This window comes from Hetaerina americana, unplaced genomic scaffold, assembly GCF_022747635.1.
Source record: "Hetaerina americana unplaced genomic scaffold, ioHetAmer1.1.p SCAF_8, whole genome shotgun sequence".
NCBI classification, from domain to species: Eukaryota; Metazoa; Arthropoda; class Insecta; order Odonata; family Calopterygidae; genus Hetaerina; species Hetaerina americana.
The window spans coordinates 38,282,369-38,308,463 of NW_027287427.1; the positions used below are offsets into that span (position 1 = coordinate 38,282,369).

General features: G+C 37.6%; 1 protein-coding gene across 1 annotated transcript; it reads left to right on the forward strand.

The window, feature by feature from the left end:
- The first annotated feature begins 2,879 nt into the window (after positions 1–2,879).
- LOC139697990 (uncharacterized) lies at positions 2,880–23,027 on the forward strand. The gene is made up of 13 exons (XM_071596844.1): positions 2,880–2,981; positions 3,357–3,520; positions 3,631–3,838; positions 8,456–8,638; positions 12,513–12,666; positions 14,266–14,416; positions 14,512–14,682; positions 17,821–17,935; positions 18,118–18,164; positions 18,630–18,737; positions 19,029–19,154; positions 19,432–19,597; positions 22,848–23,027. Exons 1-13 carry the CDS (start codon positions 2,963–2,965, stop codon positions 22,979–22,981), a joined length of 1,746 nt encoding a protein of 581 aa, XP_071452945.1. The 5' UTR covers positions 2,880–2,962; the 3' UTR covers positions 22,982–23,027.
- The last annotated feature ends 3,068 nt before the right edge of the window (positions 23,028–26,095 follow it).

A 26,095-nucleotide genomic window follows, 5' to 3' on the forward strand; every position in this document is an offset into this window, starting at 1 on the left:
AATAGTAAGTTATCTTAAAATGCAACAGTATGTTACAATGGTAAATATATGCTTATATCACACAAAAGTTGTTCATAAAAATTTATTTATCCTTTTTGCAGTGCTTTGTCTTGAGTGTTTAACCCTCCATACAAAAAAAGTTTAATACCTATATTATCAATTTAATAAATGAATTATGTATGAAACTTGTTTATGGAAGAAATGATCCAGAATCATTGTTTTACATTTGGAAATTAAAAGGAATGAGAGATAAATAACAAATTAAATGGAATTAGGCAGCAAACATAATGTAGGTAATCTTGCATATTAATAGAAGAAATATAATAGCTCAGGAATTACTACTGATCAGTCGTCCATTCCATAATGAATGAATGAAATCAGCATAAAGGGGATATGCACAATTGACTTTAATAAGAGTGAGGAAGGTGCAATTTATCACTTTCTTCTTCGCTGAGAACAGTTTTTCTCTGCTAAGATTGTTCATTATCCTAATACGGCTTGGACATAAAGGAATTATAGTGACCCAATGCAATGGCTAGCAGAAAGATGGGAAACAATTTGCTGTTATGACATAAGGTCATTCAACCTCCCTCCTAGGTTTCTACGCAATGTAGGATTATATTTTTTCCACTATCTACTCCTTACCTTATCCTCTGTATGTATGTTGACAACATTCATCACATCTCCTGTTGTATACCCTTGTAACCATCCACTTCCCCTTATACATCCCCTATATTGTTCGCTTCTCTTAGGAATTCCCCATATTCTTCAATTCAATTCACAAATATTGCTATTGTATTGATATTGCTATTGTTTATGAGAACATCCACTGAATTTTGAATGTACTGTGATACAGGGAAAACTTTTTCTGCAAGATTGCTGGCAATTTTTCATGTTGTTCTGCAGTGAGGGAGATTCACATTCAAATTACCAAATGATTTTGGCCCTGTAGTAAAATAGTTTGGTGTCATCATTTCTAGGGATGAATGAAGAGTTATTTTCAAGGTTTTTGCACATCCCAAAAGCTCACTTAATATAACCGAAGATTTCGTGATCACCATGAAAAAAATTTTTCTACCAAGAGTGGAGACTTTTACCAAAGGTTGGTCTTAACTTCTGCCTCTACAGTATCATGAATTTCTGGGATCCCAAAAATGTGTGCCACTGACTTTGAGCCCAAAGTGTGAAAATAATAATATCTGGTAAATGACCACGAAAATAATTTGGAGAGTGAAAATGACATATCATCAGAGGAGATCAATTAGTGATGATTAACTTTTACAACTATTAAATATTAGCCTTGGTGTGTGTTTTGTTTGAATTAGAATCTCTGCTAGTTTAATTGACGGGGTAGTACAAGGAAAATGAAGAAACAAAGAAATATGAGGCCATAAAATAATTTATTGCAAATTTATTACGAAGTAAAATTCTGCTTAAAAGTTTGGGAGAATATTCTACAGCAGATTTAGAACAAAAATTATGTTGTATAGTGGTTAAACATTAAAAATAAGTAATCAAATAATGGTCGTGATAGTCCAGGGGGTAGAGCGTTGGACTGCTGATTGGAGAGGCCTGGGTTCGATTCCTGGGCAAGTCTCTGGGCACTTGCAGCTCCATCCAAGTTATGTGATTTTTTGGGTACCAGATCTTCCTGGGAAACCATAACCAGCACAGGGAAAGGAACTGGCCCTGATGTGTGAATTTCAAACGCCGTCAGGCTTAGTACTGGGTGAACTCAATCATCACCTACCAAACCAGCCTTGCTGGGTTGATTGCTGTGTTTATGGTTTAATCAAGTGATATATTGAATAGATAAGTGTGTCTACTATATTTATGAATTCAACCCCTTTTGTTTTAATTAATGATATTTTAATGCTAATAAATGAATTTATCTTCTCGATCGTATTCTCTAGAAAAGTGCAGTGTTAACAATGATGAGATGTGATCCCCAAATATTTTCTGATGGGAAATATTGTACATGTTCATTGAATTAATAGTTGATATTATGTAATATTCAGCGCTATATCTATAAGATATTAAAAAAACTTATTTAAAAATGTAACTTGATGTGCCAAAAAACTAGAGTAGAGACTCGTAAAATAACAGAACGGCGTTATTAATTCTGGCCACTAATTTTCAATAGGTCCCACTGCAAAACGGTGCCTACCTCCTGCCAGAATGAGTATCAATGCGGGTACCCATTGGAGTCAGAGCCTGATAAAAACCTCTAAATTAATTCTTGGATGCAATAATTCAATGCATTCAAGCAATTACATAGGAGTGAATATTTACTGTAGATTTCACCCTCGGGAGGATCCCTGATAAGAGGATGCATGTCCTGCTTTGAGAACCACAACAGAAGAAAACAGTACATAAAACAGCCATAGTCTAGCATTGATAAGATTGGAAGTTATGTCTACAAGGATATCGTTTTTGCTGCCGGTCAAAAAATTGCGTCATACTGCACCCCCCTAATTCTTCTTATCTTATCTATGGTTTCGGTAGCGATTACCTTCCATTCTTAAATTCACTTTCCTACGAAAGTTTCGAAAAGTGATTACTGAACTAGTTCTTTGTCTCTGCTGAGGTAAGAAATAATTTTCTCATAGACAGTGCTTAGATTGATCGAAACTTTTGAGCTTGAGATTCAGTTTGAAATGAAAAGAATTCCTCCCTGTAAGACGATAAATTTTGACGCCGGGGGGGGGGGGGGGGGAAGTTGGTCAGCTTCTTTATTTGGGAAACACTCTCGTAGATGACCCGGAATAAGGTCGAAAAAAGAACGGACACTGGTCACTCTTTATGTATTTCCATTTTTTCACCGTTCCTCCAAAGGGGTGACCGATTTTAAGTGAAACAAGGAATGTCGTTTATGTTTGTGTCCATTCTAATTACTCTCCCATTTATTCCTAGACAGTTCCACAAATAATTTTGCTGGCTTTTTAAATACGTCGGAAGAGAAATGGACGCCAATGGACAAGGTAAATCGACACTATACGGTGATAGTTGTATCCTTCATATCAGAGACATTTCTTGTGAAATTCCGTGGAAGAAGGGACGATCTGAGACCATCAACCTGCCGAGATTGAGAGTAATTTAACGCTTGTCATTAAAATTTCTTATTAATAATGCAGCTACAGATATTGCTATCATAGGATTATATCAACGCTACGGGTGAGGCAGGTAATGGGTTGAACTCCTGTGTTTACGCGAAAAAGAAATCGCTGAGTGAATGGAGAGCGCACTCGTCCCTTGGTATCCACCCACAAGGTCTAGTATGAATGGATATGGTTCAAAATAACATTATTTGGATAAAAATTTTTTATTACGAACTACGTCTTTCTATTTATTTCCAGGGCCAACAGAGAACACTGGCTCTACGAGTGGATATGACACCAATGTCGTGAAAATGCCTTATGATGAGTTGAATAATGTGATGATACCTGATATTTCCCTTCCCGAACTCCTTTTTCAAGCCATCGATATGAATTATGACGTTATTAAAGACAGAGTCTGGGTGGTGAGGATAAGACCGTAGTTCTTTTAATCGTCGGGCTTAATCATTTTTTTGTTATATTTGACAAGATTGTTCCTAATTGATATCTATATTATCCATGCAATTTGTTCAAGGGAAACGTCGATAGTGGCGCATCTTATAAATTCAAAGACATAAAGCCGATTGCCAGGAGGATTGCCAGTGCCCTGACTAGATTGGGTTTCAAGAAAGGTGACGTCCTATACATGGTGACGTACGAATCTGCCTTCATTTATATAGTGAACATCGGCGTTTGGTTATGCGGTGGCTCTGTTCGATCCTGCTACCAACGGGAACGCAATGGCAAGCATTTATTTCTATGATATGTTTATTATCTGTGTTTAAGTTTAATATTTGTGTTTCATGGACGAGTCAAATAAGTTACTTCAAAATATATTATTACTTTATTATTATAAGGTAAGCTACCGGTCAAGGTAGGTTTTGGATGGACACAACTACCAAATACCAAAGAAACTGCGGGAGATTCCGCAACAGTGACTTTTGACGGAGTCATCCGCTAATGTGCGTTTCAATGCAACAATTTCAGAGTGTAAAAATTTTTCGCCCGGTCCCGGTCAAGGCTAATGATTTTAACCCTCTGAAATTTTTGCATTGAACTACCAAATAAATATTTTGTGACTCCTAGCAAAACGCAATCCAGTAACCTACTCTACATCAAGTCCCCACTTCATCTCTGAGTACTTACATCCTCCCGTCATACCGCACAACATCCCTCTGTTCCTGCCCTTTCCTCGTTTGTTTAATATTCTCCCCTCTTTTACAGTTTTCAGCATCCCTCTGCCGATCAATACACCCTTCATCCATTTTTCCTGCCTCCATAGGATTTCTCCCAACAAACCCCTCCCCCCGCCCACCCTACCTAGTGCTTCTTCATTTGTTTTCTTCTTGGTCCATTTCACCTTCTCCATTCTTCTCCACACCCACATTTCAAAAGCCTCCAGTCTACGTCTATCCTCCTGCTTCAATGACCACGTTTCCGCACCGTACATAGCTACGCTCCATATCTAGGTTTTAACAAGTCTTTTCTTAGCATCCTTACTCAACGTCCCTGTCATCAACTCCCTCATCCTTGTGAAAGCCTCTTTGCCTAGCGCAATTCTTCTCCTTACGTCCCTACTACTTTGACCGTGTTGGTCCGAAACACTGCCGAGATACGTAAACTGTTCTACCTGCTCTAGTTTTTGCCCTCCTATTCTAATGGTAAGCTCAGCCCTTTTCTTTCTAGAAAATCGCATAACCTTTGTTTTATTAATATTGATTCTCATCCCATACCTGTCGCACTGAATTTCCAATTCACTCAGTAATGCTTGCAACCCCTTGGCTGACTGACAAACTAAAGCTTGGTCATCAGCAAATCTAATTGATTTTACGAATTCCCCTCCGACTTTCATTACAACCTCCAGGTCTTCCCATGCCTCCCCCATCATTTCCTCCACCTATACGTTGAACAGCACTAGTGATATAAACAACCCTGCCTTACACCTCTTCCTAACACTGCCCAACCGGACTCCCCGTTCCCCACTCGCACCTGTGCAGTCTAAGACATATACAGGTTGCAGATTAGCTTACTTTACCTTCAATCTATTCCTATTTTCTGCAGAATCCTCATTAGTTTTTCCCAATTCACTCTATCAAACGCTTTTTCGAAATCTACGAAAAAGGCAAATACCTCCTGGTTGTATTCTATATTCCTCTCGATTAATAATCTCATTACTGCAATGGCATCACGCGTACTTCTGCCCTTCTGATCCCAAAACCCAAACTGATCATCCCCTAAGTAAACATCTACCCTATTCTCAATCATTTTGTTTATGATCCTGAGAACAACTTTAGCTGCGCGGGATATCAAACTTATTGTCCTCTAGTCCTCACATGATGTAGCATTTACCTTTTCCGGAATAGGAACTAAAACTGATCTCACGAAGTCTTCCGGCCAGATTCCATCCTCATAAATACTACGAATCAACCCATATAGCCTCTTCCTCCTACATTTTCCTAAACATTTCAATAGTTCCGCGGGAATGTTATCCACCCCCTCGGCCTTATTTAGTGTCATCTACCTTAATGCCCTTTCTATCTCATCGTCTAGTATACCTGGACCTAAGCTATCTTCATCTACGTCATGTTCCTTTTCTACGTCTAACTTTGTTGGTCTAAGTTCTTTACTATCTCTTACAGTGCTTCTATCTATTCTCCATCTCTCCTGGATCTTTTCTGTGCCAACTATTATCTTACCCGACTTATCTCTGATTCTTAGCATAGATCTATATTTCTTACTTACCGATAGTTATTTAACCTTGCTGTAGAGCGCACCAATTTCACCTTCCTATGCAAACATTCTATATGCTCCCACTGCATTTTCCACCATGCTATTTTTGCTTTATTTGATACCCGTCTCAATTTATCATTGAACTCTTCACTTTATTTTGCCGAACTCTGTATTTACATTCTTCCATTTTCTCCGCTCATCCATCTTTATAATCATCTCATCCCTGATCCATGGTTTTCTTGTCTTTTGGCGTTAACGGTTCCAATAGTGTCTTTTGCGGCTTTCGATAACCCTTTCTTGATCCTTTCCCATTTTTCTTCGATAGTATTTAGCTATTTGCCATCCTTCATGATTTCCTCTACTGCCTGTTTGTACTCCTCCCTTTTCAAACCATTTAATGCTTCTACATTCCATTTTCTAACCCGCCGCCCCTGCCTTATCTTTTTGAAACGTACGCTACATTTCATAACAACTAAATTGTGGTCTGAGTCCGCATCCTCTCCCGGGAAGCTGTGGGAATTTATCACACTGTTCCTAAACCTGTCTAACCAGGATATAATATAGCTGATATCTTCCTGAGTCACCTGGCATTTTCCATGTCTACCTGCGTCTTTTGTGGTGTCTAAACCAAGTGTTGGTGATGACTAAGCCCTGTCTCCTGCAGAACTCAACTGCTTTCTCCCCGCGGTCATTCCTCGTGCCTAAACCCTAGTCCCTGACCTCATCACTATCTCTTCCTTCGCCTACCGTCGCATTCCAATCCCCCATCACTACCAAATTTTTCCCTGCAGGAACACACGCGATTATGTCCTCTAACTGCTCGTATATCCTCTCTACCTCTTCTTCCTTATGGTTGCTCGGTGGCATGTATACCTGAATAATAACCAAGTTCGTCGGTTCTGCTTTTATTTCTACTAGTAGTATTCTATCCGTTACCTGCTCTATGTTTACTACGCTTCTTCCTATCTCTTTCTTTAATATTGTGGCAACCCCTCGTTGGCTCTCGTCCCCGCCGCTGTATATTATTCTATACTTATCACTCCAGTAATCCCCGCTATCTTTCCATCTCACCTCGCATAGACCTAAAATATCTATATTTCCCCTTTCCATCTCTTGCTTAACATTCTCCAATTTCCCTGCCCTCATCATTGTCCTAACATTCCACGTTCCTATTCTAACTGATGTGGTCGTCTTCTCCTGCGTCTTCTGTCCTGCTGCTGTTGATTTTTTAAACCCAAATAAATGTACCAACACAGTCACAACGTTGAGATTACTGCTTTTCTTATATGTTATGGCAGGGGTTTCCAAATTATATTCAGCGAAACACTGGTGTTCCGCGGAAATTCGGAAAGATTTTACACGCTGCAATACATTTTAAGGTCTGCCAGTCCCTACTCTAAGTAATAAATGAAAAGTAATTTTAAATTTCCAGCTTTATGTATGTGTGCGCGTGTGTGTGGATATTTTAAGCAAAAGTGGCGGCTTGTAAATTGAATAATGCTTGTTCCCACTACCAATGTACGATACTTCGCACCAATTACTCGCACGTTTTAACGCGTTACGCGCGTCTTCCCTGTCACTCGCTTTTTTCCGATTGAAATTTGTTCTGTTTCGGGTGTGAACTTATGGTGGGAGTCAAGTCGGCCCGCTATTTTAGAAGATATTTATTGAGATAGAAGGTTAATTTACTATCGGGAAGTAAGAAGGAAAAGGAAGAATTGTATGATGAAGAACTTCTCCCAGCAAGCTTTGGCATAGTATAAGGAGAATATGAAGATGATGGAGAAGATAGCTTAGGTCCATGCATACTCTACGATGAGATAGAAAGGGCATTAAGGCTGATGAAATCAAATAAGACCGTTGGGGTTGACAACATTCCTGCGGAACTGCTAAAAGGTTTAGGGAAATATGGATGGAATAGCCCTTATGGGCTGATTCGTAGTATTTATTAGGAAGGAATCTAGCCGGAAGACTTTGTGAGATCAGTGTTAGTTCCTATTCCGAAAAAGGTAAAGGCTACATCATGTGAGGACTACAGAGCAATAAGTTTGATTTCGCACGCAGCTAAAGTGGTTCTCTGAATCATCAGCAAAAGGATGGAGAGCAGGGCAAACAATTATTTAGGGAGTTGATCTCGTAATGTTTGTGAGGGATGTGCGCTTTCCGATTGAGTTGGTGTGGGGGAACTAATTTCAAACCTAAAAGGACCCATTCGCACATTTTAAAAAAAGGGATTCTAAGGGCAAATTCATGGAACATCCTTAACCAGGATCCCATTACTAATACTAAGTATGGATGACGTTTTCTTTAAGCCCAATTCATTCATTCGTCGTCAATATATTTCGTCGGTCAACATCAATGTGAAATTCCATTGGGTTTATCGTAACAATCAAATATGGCCATCCGGGGAGAGGATTACATTTTTATTTTCAGAAGAATTAATGAATTTCATTGCTTGAATACAAATTTCTAGAGTATATTTTACCCCAGGAAAAATGAGAGACGATTAAATGTCTTCTTCGCTACGAAGTGTTTGCTCACTAAATAGGGACCTTATGCGCCAGCCAAAGCTTGGTGTAGATTTTTGCAAACAATGAAATCATTTCTAATAAAATTGTTTATTTTTCCAGATGTGTACGTGGAGCAAATGAAAGAAGTGTCTGCCCGTTTCATTCTTTGTGATCATAAAACTTCGGCAGTGGTAAAGGGAGCTTCCGAGCAACTTGGTTGGGATGTCAACCTTCTCTCGATTGGTGGGCAAGTGGAAGGAACACTTGCACTTGAAGAATTAATTAAGAATGAAGATTGCTCTGGTGAGTCCATAATTAATGCAAGTTATAGTGTAGCATTGAATTGAAATTCATATAAATCGACATGCCAGTTTTAAGGAGTATGTTTTGTAATTAAGTATTATTACTAGCGACTGTTGACTTTACTTTTCGCTAAGTTAATAATATCCGATGGCGATTTTCAAGTGATAAAAGCGGTTGCCATTTTATAGCATTATTTTACTGCAATGGGGAAAATTCCCGAAATAAATGAAGCAAAAGATGTAGTTATTTTTAAATTTAACAGAAATCGTAAGAAGCCATCGTGTAATACTTAGGTGTAAGCATTGGGTCTCCGTTAATCCTGATTGAATTTGTCTTGAACATACGAGACCATGAACTGAATCGGTGAAAATAGAGATAGAGTTAAAAGAATTATAACTTAAGGTATGCATTATGGGTACTCAAGATATGTAGCTCCAGACTCCTAAGAGATATCACTTCAAATAACTGCGGGAAATGCCGTGACAGTTACTTTATCGGAATCATCCGCTAATCTGCACCGAAATGCAGAAATTTAGTAGGGTAAAAACAATTTGCCTTGATCGGGAATCGAACTCGGATGTGCGTGTATGTATGTGTGCTTGTAATTATTTTGACTGGCTTAACGAGGGCAGAAAACAAAAAACAAAGATCCCTACATTTGTATGTTGCTTAAATATTTCGGTAACACGACCGCTTTTTGTTCAGTATTCTTCCTTTCAGTGAAAAAGTGCGTTGTGCCACCGAAATGAAAACTCAAAAAACAAACTTGTGAGAATCCTTTATTGTACGAGGGTCATCCGGAAAGTAGTACCCGTTCGTGCCGCATGAAGTGCTGACGACGCGAGTAGCCGCTGGACGAGGTCAGATAGCTTCAGTGGCTTGTCTGCCTTCTCTGAGCCAAGTTGCGTGACGCTAGCATTGCCTGTGTTGTTTCTGTGATTGTTTACAATGTTTAAAAAAATTGAGAACGCCGCCAGTTGTGAAGTGAGGGCAGTGATTAAATTCCTCAATGCAAGAAACGTTCGCCCATGTGATATTCATCGCCAATTAAAGGAGGTGTATGGAGACAATGTAATGGACGAGTCGTCTGTTCGGCGGTGGTGTCGCAACTTCAACATGGGGAGGGGGAACACACACGACGATGAGCGTTCGGAGAGACCGTCTGTCATTACAGACCAACTGGTGAGCTCAGTTGACGAATTCGTGAGGAACGATCGGCGCGTCACAATTGATGACATCTGTGAGCATTTTCCCAATGTTTCTCGAACAATTGTTCATGAAATTGTTAAACACCATCTGCATTATGCAAAAATTTGTGCAAGATGGGTCCCTCGCGTATCTCAATGAGCTGGCGGCGAAGGACTATGCAGCAGGAATACAGAAACTTGTCACACGTTATGACAAATGCCTTAATTTGCTTGGAGATTATGTTGAGAAGTAGTTTAAAGTATCCTCTTTCAAATAAAATTTTTTATGTTTGTTAATATTTACTTTTGTGTCTTTATTTCACGAACGGGTACTACTTTCCGGATGACCCTCGTATTTTGTACCATCTTCACTTTTGTGACAACACTGGTATTAACTTCCGTGAACTGTACTTCGTGATTCGAAAGTGACTCCGGCATTATTTATATAGTTAGGGTCATTAAAAACGTTCACTTCAGGGTGAAATTTTCCTTTTAAAATTTCTGCACAATAAGGAATTTTATTATTCGCTGTAACTGTGTAGCCGTGGTTTGCAAACATTTAATAAAATATCAATAAATAATAAATTCAAAAATAATGCACTAAATTTCAGTGGATTACATTAAAGCTTCGAAGGAGCGAGCTTTATTTTTACGCATGCTCTTCAAGATGTGTTACCTGCGAATAAAACCAAGTTGCGATTTATGTCATCATGGTGTTTCTAACCTCCCAGGGAATATGAAGATATTATTACAATTATGTAATCGCAATGCATATTTCGAATAACTTGGGCAGTGTCATCCGCTGGAGAAGTGGAAGGTTGCCATAAGCCTCCGGCCTCCTGTCGATATCGAATAATCAAATTGTTGTCTGTTGCTTATGTACTCGACTGATTGTTGCTCATCGATAGTATAACTGGCAGATTTTCCCCAAAATACTCTGTTTTTTCCTGAGAAGTGCATTAATTTCCTTCTTCAATTCTTTTCGCCAGATTCCGGCACGTCATGCATTTGTCCTGTTGCACGATGTCCTATTTCTTCAGCGCGTTCGACTAATTTTCATTTCTCGTCTTACGTAAACCTCATAACATTTTGCACTTAATCATTTTAGGAACTCTCCGGAAATTATCGCCGAAAGAATCCGGCATTGACAATATAACCACTGAAAAATATGTACATTTGAAGTAAATATGACGTATTTGACGCTGAAACGGTATCAGAGAATGCCTGATAGCCTTGAGCGTGCAAGCAAACAAAACACTCCGCCCTCTAATTTCAATCTGCGCTTTACTTGCTGACAAAAGAGGGGTCGACTCGTCTACAATTGGGAGAAGGGCGGAAAAAAACAACTGTTAACTCTCGTAAGACATTCACCTTCTTGTTCCAGGTACACGGGCTATGCAATCAAAAATTTTCTGTTTTATATTTCCTCTTCAAGGCCAAGGGCATGAGTATCGTCATAAGATTCGAGTCCCCATTGTCACCGGGTCTATTCTCTTCTGTATTCTTCTCTGCTGCTGATGTCGATTGCTGCTTTGCTAGGATTTCGTGCAATGACCGCGGAACACTCCCGCTAACGGATACGATAACCCATGGACCGAGTCTTGTTGTTACCAAGACTCACATTCAGATATTTGTCGATCATTGTTTCGTGAGGGAGTTAATTGAGATGGTTTCCAGTTGTCTTCCTCAATAGTGTTTTTAATTGGACACCATCACTCAAATGGCCACAGCACTGGTGTCATATGCCTTTGAAGCCGCCTCACTTAAGGAGAGGCCTTGTAAAGAAACAGGATTGAACTAAAATAAAAGCTTGTATTCGTTAATGAATGAAATTCGAGGGTGGAATATTTTAACCTCATATCTGGGAACTCTCATATTCATCCAAGCTGTGTGATTTTTCAAGCACTCCTGGGAAACCATCGGTGGCGCAGGGAAAGGAAACCCTCTAACCTGATGCGCGTATTTCTCACGCCGTTGGCCTTAATTTTGGGTGAATTCTATTCTTACTTATCGAGCCGTTCTTCGGATTGATAACTGTGGTACCATCAGTGAACACATTCCCTTTTTAGCGGTGTCAGAATGATTACAAGGAAATGAAAAAACACTTCGAAAATATTTCAAAATTTCTATTTAAATAATTCTGAAACATTTTCATTGGTAGAAATTTGCGCATTGAGTTCATTGAATGTAAGGATAATGAAAATAATTTCTTTGCAAATGATGACTGAAATGATGCGATAAAATACTTACGTAAGATTTCTCCTGAACATTCCGCCCCATCTTCGGTTAGGACACCTAATGAAATATCACACTCTCCGTACCACCAGAAGCCTTACGTAATTTATGGGGAGCTCCTGATATCCTATTCCATCGCCCTTCCCCACCCTTCATCCGTGGTGCTGAGGCGTGGCCCTCACAACTGATGGCGTACCAATTTATCAAATGATTATTGAATGAAAATTGTAATCATGTCGATTCATTTCGCTCGTTCCTCTCCGAAAATTTGAAAGCATATTGAATGTACTTTTTCGTTTTAGATTTTCTAAACGTGTCAATAATCTGAAGAACTTAATGCCTTCTAAGTAATGCATTTCAGTCTTGAAAAGAATTTTAAGAACAATATGAAAAAGCTAAAAAATTCTTTCTACCAGTCTTAGATATAAAAAAATTCTTATTACCCTTTCCAGCTTTCCCAGATGATTTGATAATTAATCCGAAAGAAGATACGTTGGTAATTATCAACACAAGTGGAAGTACTGGCGCTTCGAAGGGTGTAAGGCACACACATTTTAACTATGTATATAGTCTCACGAACAGAGGACTGCTGAAGAAGATTCAAGGGTAAGCATTTTGACATTCTTTTTTTTCCCATAAAGAAAAGAGACTAAGAAACTCAAAAATTGTAACTATTGTCATGAATGTGTATCTTATAGTAGAAGTTACGAGTAGACTAGAGGGATAGACGACTCATCTGTAACTTGTACACATCTCAAACTCTAGTGAACGGTGGTTTACTTGAGTATGGGCTAGATTAGAGTACTTTAGTAGAGTAGAGCTCCCGAAGAAAAAAGATTACTATCCATTATAACCCGTGCTTTTCAACGTATACCCGGAGGAGATCGTTAAAAAGGCATATGGCGGACATGGAGAGGAAGACATGGCAAAAAGGAATGGGAGAGGAAGGAAAAGAAAGCTGGCGGGGAAATCATCATTCAGATTCGTGAAAGACCAAGCTTTAGTTAGCCAGTCATTCAAGGGATTATAATCATTGCTGAGTACATTAGAATATCATTATGATAGGTATGGGATGAGAATCGATGAGAAAAACACGAAAGTTACGAGTTTTTTGCCTGAAAGGAAGGTTAAGATAAAAATTAAATTTAGGGATCATAATGTGAATCATTAGAATCTTTCACATACTTAGGAAGTTTTTAGAAGAAAGGGGCAAAGGGATCGTGCAGGCATAAATAGATTCTGGATAATTAGTTTATTCCTCTGGTCTACTCCTATCGAATACTAAATGTTCATTAATTTAGTCAAATACTCTGCATACAATGCTTTCTCGTAATTAAGGAAGCGTATAAAATATCACAGTTTGATTATACTTAATCTTCCTTTCTACTAGCGACTTCATTACTTTTATGACATCAAGCGTACTATAAACTCCTGTGTACCCATTTATGAACTCAATCTGATATTTATCCTAAGTAATCTGTTCTCTTTTCCACCCTTATGTCGTTTATGCTGAATTCTAACCTTTACTGTGTACAAAATTTAACTTATGGTCCTAATTATCGTATGTAACTTAGAATATAAATACCTTTCCACCGGATTTTCTAGACTGAATATTTATTAAAATGTAACAGATTTCTTCCAATACCAAAACTGTGACCATTGTATCTCATTAAGCAGCACTGGGGTCCTTGTACACTTGTACGTTGCCTCCCAGAAATATCTTCGTTCATTAGAGCTCAAAGGTCACACCCTCGATTTGGTAATAACCTCAGTCTTAGCTTGATCCAAAGGGCCTTGTAAAACATGTTTACAGCTTTGTTGGAATCATTAGAGAACAAATGATTTTATAGTTATTCTTTATTTATTCTTTTAAATTAAGTGAGTATGTTTACATATGAAATTCTGTTATTCGTGGATAAAATTTAGTTTCTACATGGAGAAATGGTTACTAATTGAAAAATCGAGAATGATTTACCAAAAAGCAATAGATGTAGAGGCTTTCTTTCCCGAAAAAAAGTAAAAATAAATTGAATACTTATTCTTCCAATTGAATGTACTATGCCCAATACTATACTGTGCCTGTACTACTGCCTTCCATCCGCTTAACTGGCGGATAGAAGGGAAGAGAGACGCGATTAATTTCAGGCTGAGGTTCTAAGGCTTTCATAATTTTTAATTTTATTAATCATTTCCTTTACGCATTAGTATTGCTGGTGCCTCTATGCTCGCAGCTGTGGGAAATTTTTTTTCCAGCTTATACTTTTTATCTCTAAGCAGCCTTATACGAGGTAGTACATTCTACTGTGCATCAACATTTGACCTGAAGCTACTCATTCAGGATCTTCCAAAGTATAAGGTCAGCAAACAAGATACTCATTGAAGTTTCTTAGCCCATTTATCTATTGCTATTCTCATTTGATGAAATTCGAAACAGCTTAATTTGTTTTACAGCCTGATTGCTTGTTCCTACACCCATATGCAGTACATGCATTTGTTCAGTCTGATGAGATAGAAAAATATGACATGAATTTCATAAAAATCGTATTCTCCGGGGGCTCAGTACTTAATTACGCCACGGCAAAAGCTTTGGAAACCAAACTACCACATGCAAAATTGACTTTGGTGAGTGATTTTCCTAAAATTGTAAGCATTAATTAAAGCAATAATTCGTAAAAGAAAATGAATTATTATATGAGTAATTTTCTTCTAATACTAACCCTCCGTGCTTAAAGAATATATATAGTCGGAGAAAATCGATGGATCGTGTTTAAAAGAAGGATAAAATGAACATTTCTTTGGCTACCTCGGGTGCTCTTCTTGCATCCAAGGCTGGTCTCCGGCTACCAAATCCTTGGTCTTCACCAATGGGGAATGTGGCGATGGGCGACCACAGACCCAGCAACAGACTCATTTGCGAGATCCACCTGATATTACCCACCACCTAAAAATATTGGTTTAATTGTCTGAATGGTCCTTCGGGACTGAGACATACTCCTTATGGAGAACAATTTTAACTTTAAAAGAAAAATGAGCGTGAAACCAAACATCCAGATAAGTAGGATGTACACTATCATATCAAAATATGTCGATGCTAAACAGCACGAAAATTTTATTTCGTTAATCACATAATTACACACAATCATGCCGTTACTTTCATGGGTCGTTTTAGCGATTGTCAGGGTAGGTTTACAACCGACCCTGACATTACACACTCGAATTTTGTATGCGCATTTTACAGGCCACCGGACGGCACACATAATTCAATACTAGAATTAGACCGGCAAATCAAAAGTTTCAAATCTCAATATACAACGATCGTGGCATTATAATTGGTGGAGATTTATATGTCCCATCTATTGATTGGAGCACGCATAGTTTTAAAACAAGGAGTAAAGATATATGTGAGTCACAATTACATTCCTTTACGTTGGATTCCATGGATCAACCTGTCACTTCACCAACTAGGGGCGATAATATTCTTGATATATATTATCAACGAACACAGCCGGAAAAGTCTTAAATATAGAAACTATTAAAGGAATCAGTAACCAAAGAGCAGTAAATGCTAAGATATCCATATGTGGGGTCCGAAATAAGAAACCCAAAGGAAAAAATTTTCTTGCTTGAAAAAGGGGACTATAATGGCTTAAAGTAGTAGTAATATTTAGGGGAGGCGACCGACTGCTCAGGTCATTTGCGCCATAGGGGATGGACAGGAAAGGATGAAGGGTGGAGAGAAACCCGGCGTCGGCATTAGCCTACTCTTAACGAAAGGCGCCTAGGGGTCCGCAGCTTAACGTCCCATCCGACGGACGGCGTACTCACTCAAAAAGCCCTCTTCAAAGCACCTCGAGTAGGGATACCTCTGAAAAATATTAAACACCGCCGGGATTTGAACCTTGGCCCCCTAGGTGGGAAGCCAGTACGATAGCCACCTCACCATGACTCGATGATCGATCCCCATGACTTTAAGTGCGTGTTACATAGTTCATTTGTAAATTTTAAGGTATATAGTAAACACCGAAATACTCAGATTACGTGGAATCACTTAGTCATTCCACGGTCTCACGATTTCATTCTCTACTGTTGGATGTCCAAATAATAAAGAGTGATAAGCGGATATTGTAGATAGTAGCGAGCTCGTTGTTTATTTATCATGTGAAAATTGCATTACATGGCGAAGGAAGGGTAATCTTCGAGTCCCCTTTTCTCCTCCGTCGAAGGTGTCCGCGCTACCGAAAATTTCATTATAGACACACGTCTACTTTTTATGTTCTATGTTTTCGTTTGGTAATACCACTTCCATCCAATTCCGAAAATGCTCCCTTCTGTGCCTCTGTCGACAGGTTTATGAGGCAAATGTTTCGAAAGATTTATTCCGGATAATAGTACAGTGAAGTGATGGTTACTAACTGTCTATCCCACGAGGTTTGAAAACAAATTAATTATCCTGGATTATTATTGATTCCGTGGTGACGATTTTAATCATAGCTGATATTTTTTCTTTTGAATTTTGTCGGATAACTTTAATTTTTTGTCTAAATACACGCCCATGGGATGCAGTACTCCCGTAAATACGCCGGTGAGCTACTGACCGGAGGGCCTGGGTTCGATTCCGATAAACGCCTCTGGGATCCTTCAGCTTCGACTAAGCTGTGTGATTCTTCGGGGACCCGATATTCCTGGTAATCCACAGGCGGCACAGGGAAAGGGACTGGCCCCCTACCCTGATGTGTACGAGTAAATTGCTCGTACCGTATAGGGCTTGGTATTAGGAGAGCTCTACCCTCACTTCTCAAACCAAACTTCTGGTTCAGTATTATTGCTTTTTGTTGTGCATACAATTCAATCTATTTGATTACATTGTCGTATTCTCTAGGGTAATGTCTCTGGTAAATTAGCAGCTGAGATACGTGATTTGGTACTTTCAGGTTCTATCATGTCACCATTTACAGCAAACACAACGATATGTTTTGTTGTTTACTTTTACCGTCATATTACACATCTGATTTCGTCTCTTCATTATGAAGTCACAAATGGGTGCCTCCCAGTCAGCCTGCGAAAATTGGCATAGATGGAAACATGTGAACACACATCCATAGTTACGCATTGGACTCATCCGCGATGAAGTGTTAAGTTAGTCTGCGGGGAAGAATAGAATGAATATATGATGTATACAGTAGCAATAAAAGCGTGAGAATTCGAATGACTAATTTTTCATTCCCACAGATAATCTTAAGATACCCCTGCTAATTATTATCAATGTACAAAGAACAATCTGCTCTCTCATTTCGAAAAGTAACTCGAAATTGGATAGGTTCAATTGTTCAACAATTGAATGTTAGCTTAATGTTGCATTAGCGCCGATAATGTGTATCAGTTATTCGATTTATTTTCAAAATTTACTTGATTTCAAATACTAAACAAATGTGTTAATAGATCGAGTGAAAGAATTCCAACATTATTCCCAGGGAATGGGCCCCTCGAAGTTATTAGTTCCGAATCTAGATCGAATAATGCCTTTTTTGCTATGTGTGTGCATGAATTTCCCTTAATCCGTTGCCTCTGAGAATCCAATCTGGAGTATTAGTATTAAAATTATGAAAATTGAAATGCAATTTTTGATGCCTATTTATTCCAGAACCTAGTCCAAATAATTCACCTCTATACCAATCTGATTATCAAGTGAATTTGAATTCATGTATGGGACTATTTCTCTAGAAACTTGCTTTACTAAATATATTTCAAAACACTTCATAGGTGTATGGTATATCAGAGGCCAATAAAGTAGCTGGGACAGATATATGTCCGCCAACAAAAAAACCCAATGCTGACAATAGAGTGGCTGGAATCAAATTCAAGACTCTTCAAGGTGGTAAGTATCCATGTATAGTTACAAATTAACATTTTTTGGGTCAATGCAATATCCTCACCTACAAAATAATTTTTCTTTTCAAAATGTATATCAGCCAATTCTTCTCGGGCCCCAATTCTAAGTCCATTCACCACGGCACTCTGTAATGGGATGATATATAAAATATAAATCTTTGATTTCAGATACTTATTTGACCTGTGGACATCTAGATCCACTGGTGGAAGCGAAGGTTGGTAGACAAAAATTTCATCCATGAAACTATTTTTTATCTGAATTGTCCACTCATGCAAGCAATTACCAAATTAGGAGTTGGATAATTCAATAGTTTCTGACAAGAAATTTTTCATGCAAATTAAAAATTCTGGAATGATGGAACTGATTTTAAGGAAAAATATATCAATCCCTAGACAATATTTCAAGAGAATTATACCATTACATCCTCCTGTGCTGTGAAAACATAGATGCTTTCCTCCAAATTGATGATGCATAGAAAAATATTTGGAGACAATTTTGTGAGTTCAAAGTCTTGTGTAGATCATCCAGCATAGGTGGATGCAGCGTTGTTACTGGCTATGATTAATATAATTAAAATTTATTGTTTGTGCCATAACATATTCCGTAGTATATGAGTCAATTAAAATGATTGGCAAAATATCCTATTTTGGTTTATCAAATGAAATCAATACATTTTCAGATTGTGGATCCAGTCTCAGGTTGCTCTTTAGGTAGGAATGTGAAAGGAAGCCTTTTAATCAAAACTCATTGCTTCATGAAGGGCTACATAAAAGAAGGCGTTGATGAGGTAATGCATATTTATTTGCAAAAATAATATTTTCCTTTATATTGGTACTGCTTATTCTGTTGCTGACAGTAACTTCAATACTATTGCACTGTTACTGCTATTCCAAGAGTTAAATAACTTAAATGATTCGAATATGCCTAAATTAAGTTATCATAAATTTCAACTAAGAGTATTAATGGAGATGAAGACAGTTTTTTAAGCCCAAGTTTTCATATGGCTCAAATTTTCTCTTTTATTCCATTATTTGGTGACATGAAATTGCAACTTTTTACTGTTTCTCTTCCCACAAAGGATGCCTCAGCTGTCTTGGATAAAGATGGCTGGTTTCACACAGGAGATGTAGCATTTTTTGATGAAGATGATTTCCTGTATGTTGTGGACCGAAGCCGATTCACTTTCAAGTACCACATGCACTGGGTAAGATTTCAGTATGAAATGTGTCATTAGAAGTATCAAAATCTTATAATAAAGACAATATTAAAAGTGAATTCTAGTGATAAGTTGAGTCACACAGAGAGTAAACAGTAAAATATATTGGAGAAAATAGAAACATGGAGATTCAATGGTGCATATTTTTATTGGTTTGAAACTCTGAAAATATTAATACAATTTCAGTGAATGCATACCAATGCCCCTCTCCCATGCCTATCCCAAAAATATCTAAGAGGTTTGCAATTTTCACTGGTTTTTACAGGTTAGTCCAACAGAGCTGGAAGACATAATTTTGGAACATCCAGCTGTGGTATCAGCTATAGTTGTAGGCGTGCCAGACCCTGTGACAACATCTCTGGCAAAGGCATTTGTAGTTCTCAAACCTGGACAGAAATTATCGGAAGAAGACATTAAATCTCATGTTGCAGGTAACAAATGGTTGATTGGTAAATCAAAGGTCACTTTGAAAAACTTTTGGCAAATCATTTAATTTTAAGTCCAAGAAATGATAAGTGTACTAGAATAACTTAACAATGATCTATTGGCTACAGTAGGTTTTTTATGGACTCATGATCTAAGGATTGTTGCTACTCTACAAAGCCTGCCTAACATGACACTAAATACCATTATATCATTATAAACTATGTCCAACATGGAAGACATCTCAACTCTCTCTCCGCCTAATCCCAGTAACCCTCAGTTCTATATTCTCCCTATAATTCATTAACCTAACATTATTCGTTGGCCAATCATTTCCTCCCATTACTCTACAACAGAATGCATCTCTGAATTTGTTGATTACCATCTCCAGACACTTTTTCACTCCCTGCATCATACATAAAATACGCCATTGTCTATAAAAACTTGATTCAATCTCCTTTTCCAATAATATTGACATAATTATGGCCACTCTTCATGTGACCTCCCTATATGCATCTATCCCCCATGAAGAAGGTCTCTCCTTTCTCCAACATTTCCTTTCCAAACACCCCGCTCCATAAATCCCTAGCACAGATTTCCTTTTACAACACACAAAAGTCATTCTTACACGTAATTCATTCACTGTCAACAATAGTTACTACATTTAAATCAAAGGTTGTGCCATGGGAAGTAAGTTCAGTCTTTCATATGGCAATCCCTACCTTGGCCTCCTTGTACAAAATTTTTATCTCCCCCTATACCCTGGAACCCTTACTTTGGCTTAGATAAATTGATAATATTTTTCTCCATTGGCAACATGGCATGTAGACTCCATTAAAGCTTTTATGTCTCCCCTCAATAGAGCATCCTTTGTTTCCTTCACTTCCATCATTTCCTCCGCTCAAATCACATTTTTGGTTATCCAAATCTCCCTCTACAATAATAAACTCCATACCTCAGTCCATATCAAGCCCACAAACAAACAACAATATCCCCATTTCATTTGCTGTCATCCTCTCCACACTTGACAGTCAATTCTGCACTCTCTTTCTATCTCAGGCCCCTGCATCTGCAACAATCCTGAATTCCCCTGTAAAAATTCCTGTCAAGACTTCTTGCTTCTCCGATATGGTTATCTGGACTTCCTTCTGCACAAAAAATCCTAAAACGTATATACACCCCTAAATTATCCCATGAGAAGAAAAATGACACTGTTTAATTGCTAAACCTACTTCCCTGGCATCTAGACCCTAAAAATTATTCTTAGAGATTTTTATCCCATCCTCTCCAAAACAAAACCACTGCCAACCTATTTTCCAAATGCCCCTCTACTAGCATTAACTACTAACATTCAAACGTCCTGCAAATTTTTCAAATATTCTCATATCCAACTGGCTAAATCAATTAAAATTCCCAAAACCCCTCTGACTCCATACAATCATGCTATTTGGAAAACCTGCTTCATCATTGTCACAAATTCCCTTCTGCAACAGCACCTACTCAAATATCTCCCATCCTTTCTGACTTCTTCCTACATTTTTCTAAAAATGTCTTATACCTCCTACAATATACTCTCTACCCAGGCCAAGCTTTATATATCGGCCGATGCACCACACCCCTCAATATTAGAATTAACAAGCACAGCGCATCCGGTAACCTCTCCTCCCTATCCACTCCCTCCTGGTTCCCAAACATGCAGCCACCCCCAGAGAGTTTTGATAATTCCTGCCTCCCGCCAACAGCCACACCAATCTAAGTTAGCACCCTAGAATTAGCTTGTATGTGTGTGGCTTTTTAAAAAACATGCCAACCTCCAGGATAAACCTTTTCTATTACCTTACACCCTTTGTTTCCTATTCTCTCAACAACCAATCAATGAAGCATATGCCCCCCTGTTTAACCCTTCCCCCCCTCCAGTATTCCCTCTTCTCCTTATCATCCCATCAGTTAATCCTTATGCTCTAACAAAGGTGGCTGTGACCACTGAAATGTTAAAGTGAGTCCCTTTCGATTTTGGCTAATATTTTTTAAATAACTTTTTATCTGTATACATGTATAGGCTTTGAACATTCGTAAATGCCATAAAGATGTTATCCTTGCAAAAAAAATATATATATACACACACAAGTACACATAAATATGCATGTATACATACTCATAATGTGTATACATAATAAGAAGACTATTAAACTAGGGGGACATAACTGCATTAGGTAGATGAGTTTCTCCTATTTAGCAAGTGCTTTGAATGAAGGTGGGCATAGTAGTGGGAACATTAAAAGAAGAATTTCATTAGGTATTTCGTTAGGTATCATTAGGTTTTAAAGCATTTACAAAGAGATGTAAGTTGATGACAGACACATTAAGTAAAGATGTATGGAAAAGATAATTGAAAACCATAGAATGGAGTGTAGGATAACAATAATTAAGTTCTGGAAATCATAGAGAAAGAGGGATAGCTCTTGGGAGAAATTCAGGGAAGGTAGTTTAATATGGTTTAAAAACTTGGTCATTTAGGAAGGAGGATAAATTTAGATTAGTGGCTTTGGAGATATGGGTGTGGACAAGAGCAGAAAAAATAAATTATTTGGAAAGGATAATGATGATTAAGTTCTGGGCATCATAGAAAAAGAGGGATGGCTGTTGGGAGAAATTCAGAGAAGGTAGGAATTGTGGATGCAGGAGATACTGAGATATATTGGGTATTGAAGGTTTTAATTAATGAGAAAATGTTGGAAAAGGGAGGGAAAAAAAAGAATTGGTATTTGGGATTAAGTTAAGAGAGTCAGAAATATGCAGTGCTGGAGGAATGAATTTCTTGCAATATAAAGTATAGGGTTGAAGGATAGTTTTTGTCTTGAGAGTTAGGCCCTATGTGAACATTAGGGTGTAATGAGACATTAAGGTACCCTAAGCTGGGAGATAACTGCTAATAAAAAAAATTTTTGTTTGAAAACCATTTAGAAAATTTATTTCCTGTCGGAAATAATGTTTTTTAAAAAGCCTCATGGAACCAATGGCTTCCAGTTATATAGAGTTCAGAAAATATTTTATCATATGTTTTGATATTATAATGAGTTTTACCCACACATAATTACTATTTGTGGCATTAAATTCTGTAGTTTAATACTGTACACAATTTGGTAATTGGCATAACTTAACTTATGTAAGTGGATTACACTTCATGAGAAAATGTGTTGATAGTCATCTGAAGCACCTAATTTTATTGCAACCTTATCCTCTTCATCTTATCAATAGGAAAAACAGAGGACTACAAGCATCTTCATGGGGGAGTGGTATTTGTTGACAGCCTGCCTACTACTGCTGGAGGGAAAATAAACAGAAATGCTCTCCTGAAACGGGCCATTGCAGAAATGGGATCTACCCCTTAAGAGTGACAGCTGGGATCAGTTATTTAATAGTCCATATTAAAAAATACTTTCGTCGGTTTTTTCATAAACATATTATGGAATGGAAGCTCTTTGCATCATCCTGAGAGAAAAATAAATATGAATGAAAGAGGAAAAATGAAAATATGTTATATCATATTTACAGTCAATTACCTCAGATATTCAAAAACAAGTATTGTAAGCCCTCATTTGTGTGAGAAATCAAGGTTAATATGCTATGTATCTCTATTGTGAAACTAATAAAAGCTCATGGGAGAGAATTTACTATCTGTAGATGCCATTCAATTAAATTACAATTCCTATTGCTGTAACACAAGTATAAAACCCTAAGTACAGTAATCAACCCAAAGGTAAGTTTGGTAGGTGATGATAGAATTCACCCAGTACTAAGCCCGACAGCATGTGAAATTCACACATCAGGATAGGGAGACCAATACCTTTCCCTGTGATGGTAATGGTTTCCCAGGAAGACCTGGCTCCTAAAAAATTACAAAGCTTGGGTGGCTGAGGGTGACCAGAGAGGCTTACCTGGGAATCGAACCCAGGACCTCTGGTCAGTAGTCCAATGCTCTACCCCTGGAATACTGTGGTTCCTTACAGAAGTATGGAGGAAGTAAAATGAAAAGAATGTATTCATTTCCAAAACCAATGGAAACAAAAGCTTCTACTCTTTGACCTATCTGTCAAGGGTGACCCTACAAGGAGCTATCAGTATTAGTCCTGTCAATGCTCCTCGAGGTCTAGATGGTCATCAAAAATTGCAAGCCTTTCCGCCATTCAAAGGTTGTGGTCCGTGGAAGGTAATATTGCTAAAAAAATATTTTTTTTGCCAAATAATTCCATTTGTCTCCTCATTCAGTCAGAGGGGCCAAGTGCACAATTAATATAAGCCACATTGACTCAATGAAAAATTTATGTCATTGCCAACCATTGGTGGAGTTACTCCTGTGAAGTTAGTGGTAGTGATACCATCGGAATCACTCGCATTGAACTGCAAGCAGGTGAATGACAAATTTGGCTGGCAGTGGGCAGTGAGTAAATGATAGAATATGGTCAACCAACCCTGTAAAGCGCAGGCTTTTAACTAGCCCAGTTGTACTGTATCTTTCACATCATGCATCCCATTATTACTGATGAAATATTGCTTTTAAAAAGCAGGAAAAAGAAAATTTCAAATATAATCATTGTGTCCAAAACAAAGGCAATTTTCATATAAGTTTTAATCCACTTCAACATCAGAGGCATGTAAGAGAAAGAGGTCATAACTGGATTAATCCTGACCTCTGGTCATCCTCGGGTAATAGTTTCATCTTGTTATTGCCAGAAAGGATTTAAAGCCACTTTGAAAATGTGTTTGTCAAATGAATGTAATTTGCATTATAGAGAAATGACAACACATGTAGAATGGTGGGAAAGATTGCTGTGGACAACTCGATTGCAGGTATTGTGGTTTCCTCTTGTCACCCCTCTCAAGTGATCAGATTGGCAGAGATCCTCAGACATTAAAGATGGGTGGCTCAAATGAAGAAATTGTTAGCTTTTAAATAAACCTTTTCCTCTTCCGCAAAACAAAATGGATGGAAAAGTAGGCAAATTACAAAGTCCTGGGCAAGGTGATTTTAATGAGGAAGATAAATCAAAAGAAAAGTAGAAAAATGAATTGAGAGAAGATTATACTTGTACAGAGCATGAGCAAGGGGGGAGAATTTTCCTGTGTCTACACATAGTGTTACTAGACCATGCGTAATAAGCGTTTTAACTTCAAATCTTCTTCTCTCATGCATCTGGGACCATGTATAGAAAAGGCACTGAAGGTATGTGCAAAGATGGTTTCGTTAAGTTCAAATTTCACTTCTGCATTCAACTAAATATTCTACTGTGTGGTTAGTTGCCATATTCAACTAAATGCCAATGATGGCCCTCAGCCTATTTCTTTTGAATAATTCCTCAGAATTTTACCTCCTTTCTTACCTTCTGAAGTCCAGTATTCAATATAAATTGCTTAAATCGGCTCTAAAATTTACCATCAACACTTGTTTTCGCTTGCAATACTCTGAATATTTTTAAGAAACATTGATTTCAATGCTTTATGGATTATAGTAAATGCAAAAGTCATTTATGAAAAAATAGTTATGAAGTGCTCCCTTTATTGTTAAAATATATCAATTCCAGTTTATTCCCAATACGCCATGAGAATAAGTTATCCACCTGGGTTAGTTAATACAAACCTCCAATTAATAATAATTTGTCTTGATTCATGCTAAACTCAAAATTTAATGGTTCTTTGGGTTTTTATTAAATTGTCATTAAATTTATTACATTTGTTTTGACTAATTCATATTCCATAGACGCATGGTATTATCCTGGTGTATTTTCCTATTCAATCTGATATGGTATTTCCCTCCTTTTCTTTTTCTTATCCAAGTCACCACGGATTGCTCCGAAATGCCTGTTACTCTCCCCTTGATAACAGCAGCAATAGAAGAGGTACGCTATTGAAAGCAGTTTTGAAAGCAGCAATGCATATTTAATAGTATGATCATTATTATAACTTCTCATTAAATAGAAATCATTCCCTTTAAGGAGATTGTGCAAAAAACTCTTGTTTAAAACTCACGATAAAATAAGAGTCCTAATACCTTGTATTTCGTTTAATATTACCTACTTCTTATGTAGGTATACCTTACGAAAATATGGTCTTAAATGTAACTTTAGTAGCTATTGATCACATGCAGATGAAATATTTACTTTCGTAAAATCTCAAAACTCTTACAAAAACAAAAAATCATTTGGTCATCGAATTATTGCTTGACCAATGATTATTAAGATGTTTGTTTACCTTAGGAAATTATTTCATTAATGGGAAACTATTGGGATTCAAGGTGACATTAAAAAATAAAAAAAGGCAATCCTCACTTCATAAACTATGCATAAGAACTATAGTTTTGGCACTCCAATTCACCCGCTAGATATTACATATCCCTGACATAAAATATTGAAGGAATATAAATAATATCGAAGGAATATAAATAATATTGAAGGAATATAAATAATATCGAAGAGTTTTAGAGGGATATATAACGATTCTGCGATAAA

Excerpts from the sequence above, each read along its gene's own strand:
- LOC139697990 (XM_071596844.1), top strand. Across the intron at positions 3,521-3,630 it reads TTAAAGACAGAGTCTGGGTG|GGAAACGTCGATAGTGGCGC; the intron begins GTGAGGATAAGA and ends AATTTGTTCAAG. Across the intron at positions 19,155-19,431 it reads TCAAGTACCACATGCACTGG|GTTAGTCCAACAGAGCTGGA; the intron begins GTAAGATTTCAG and ends TGGTTTTTACAG.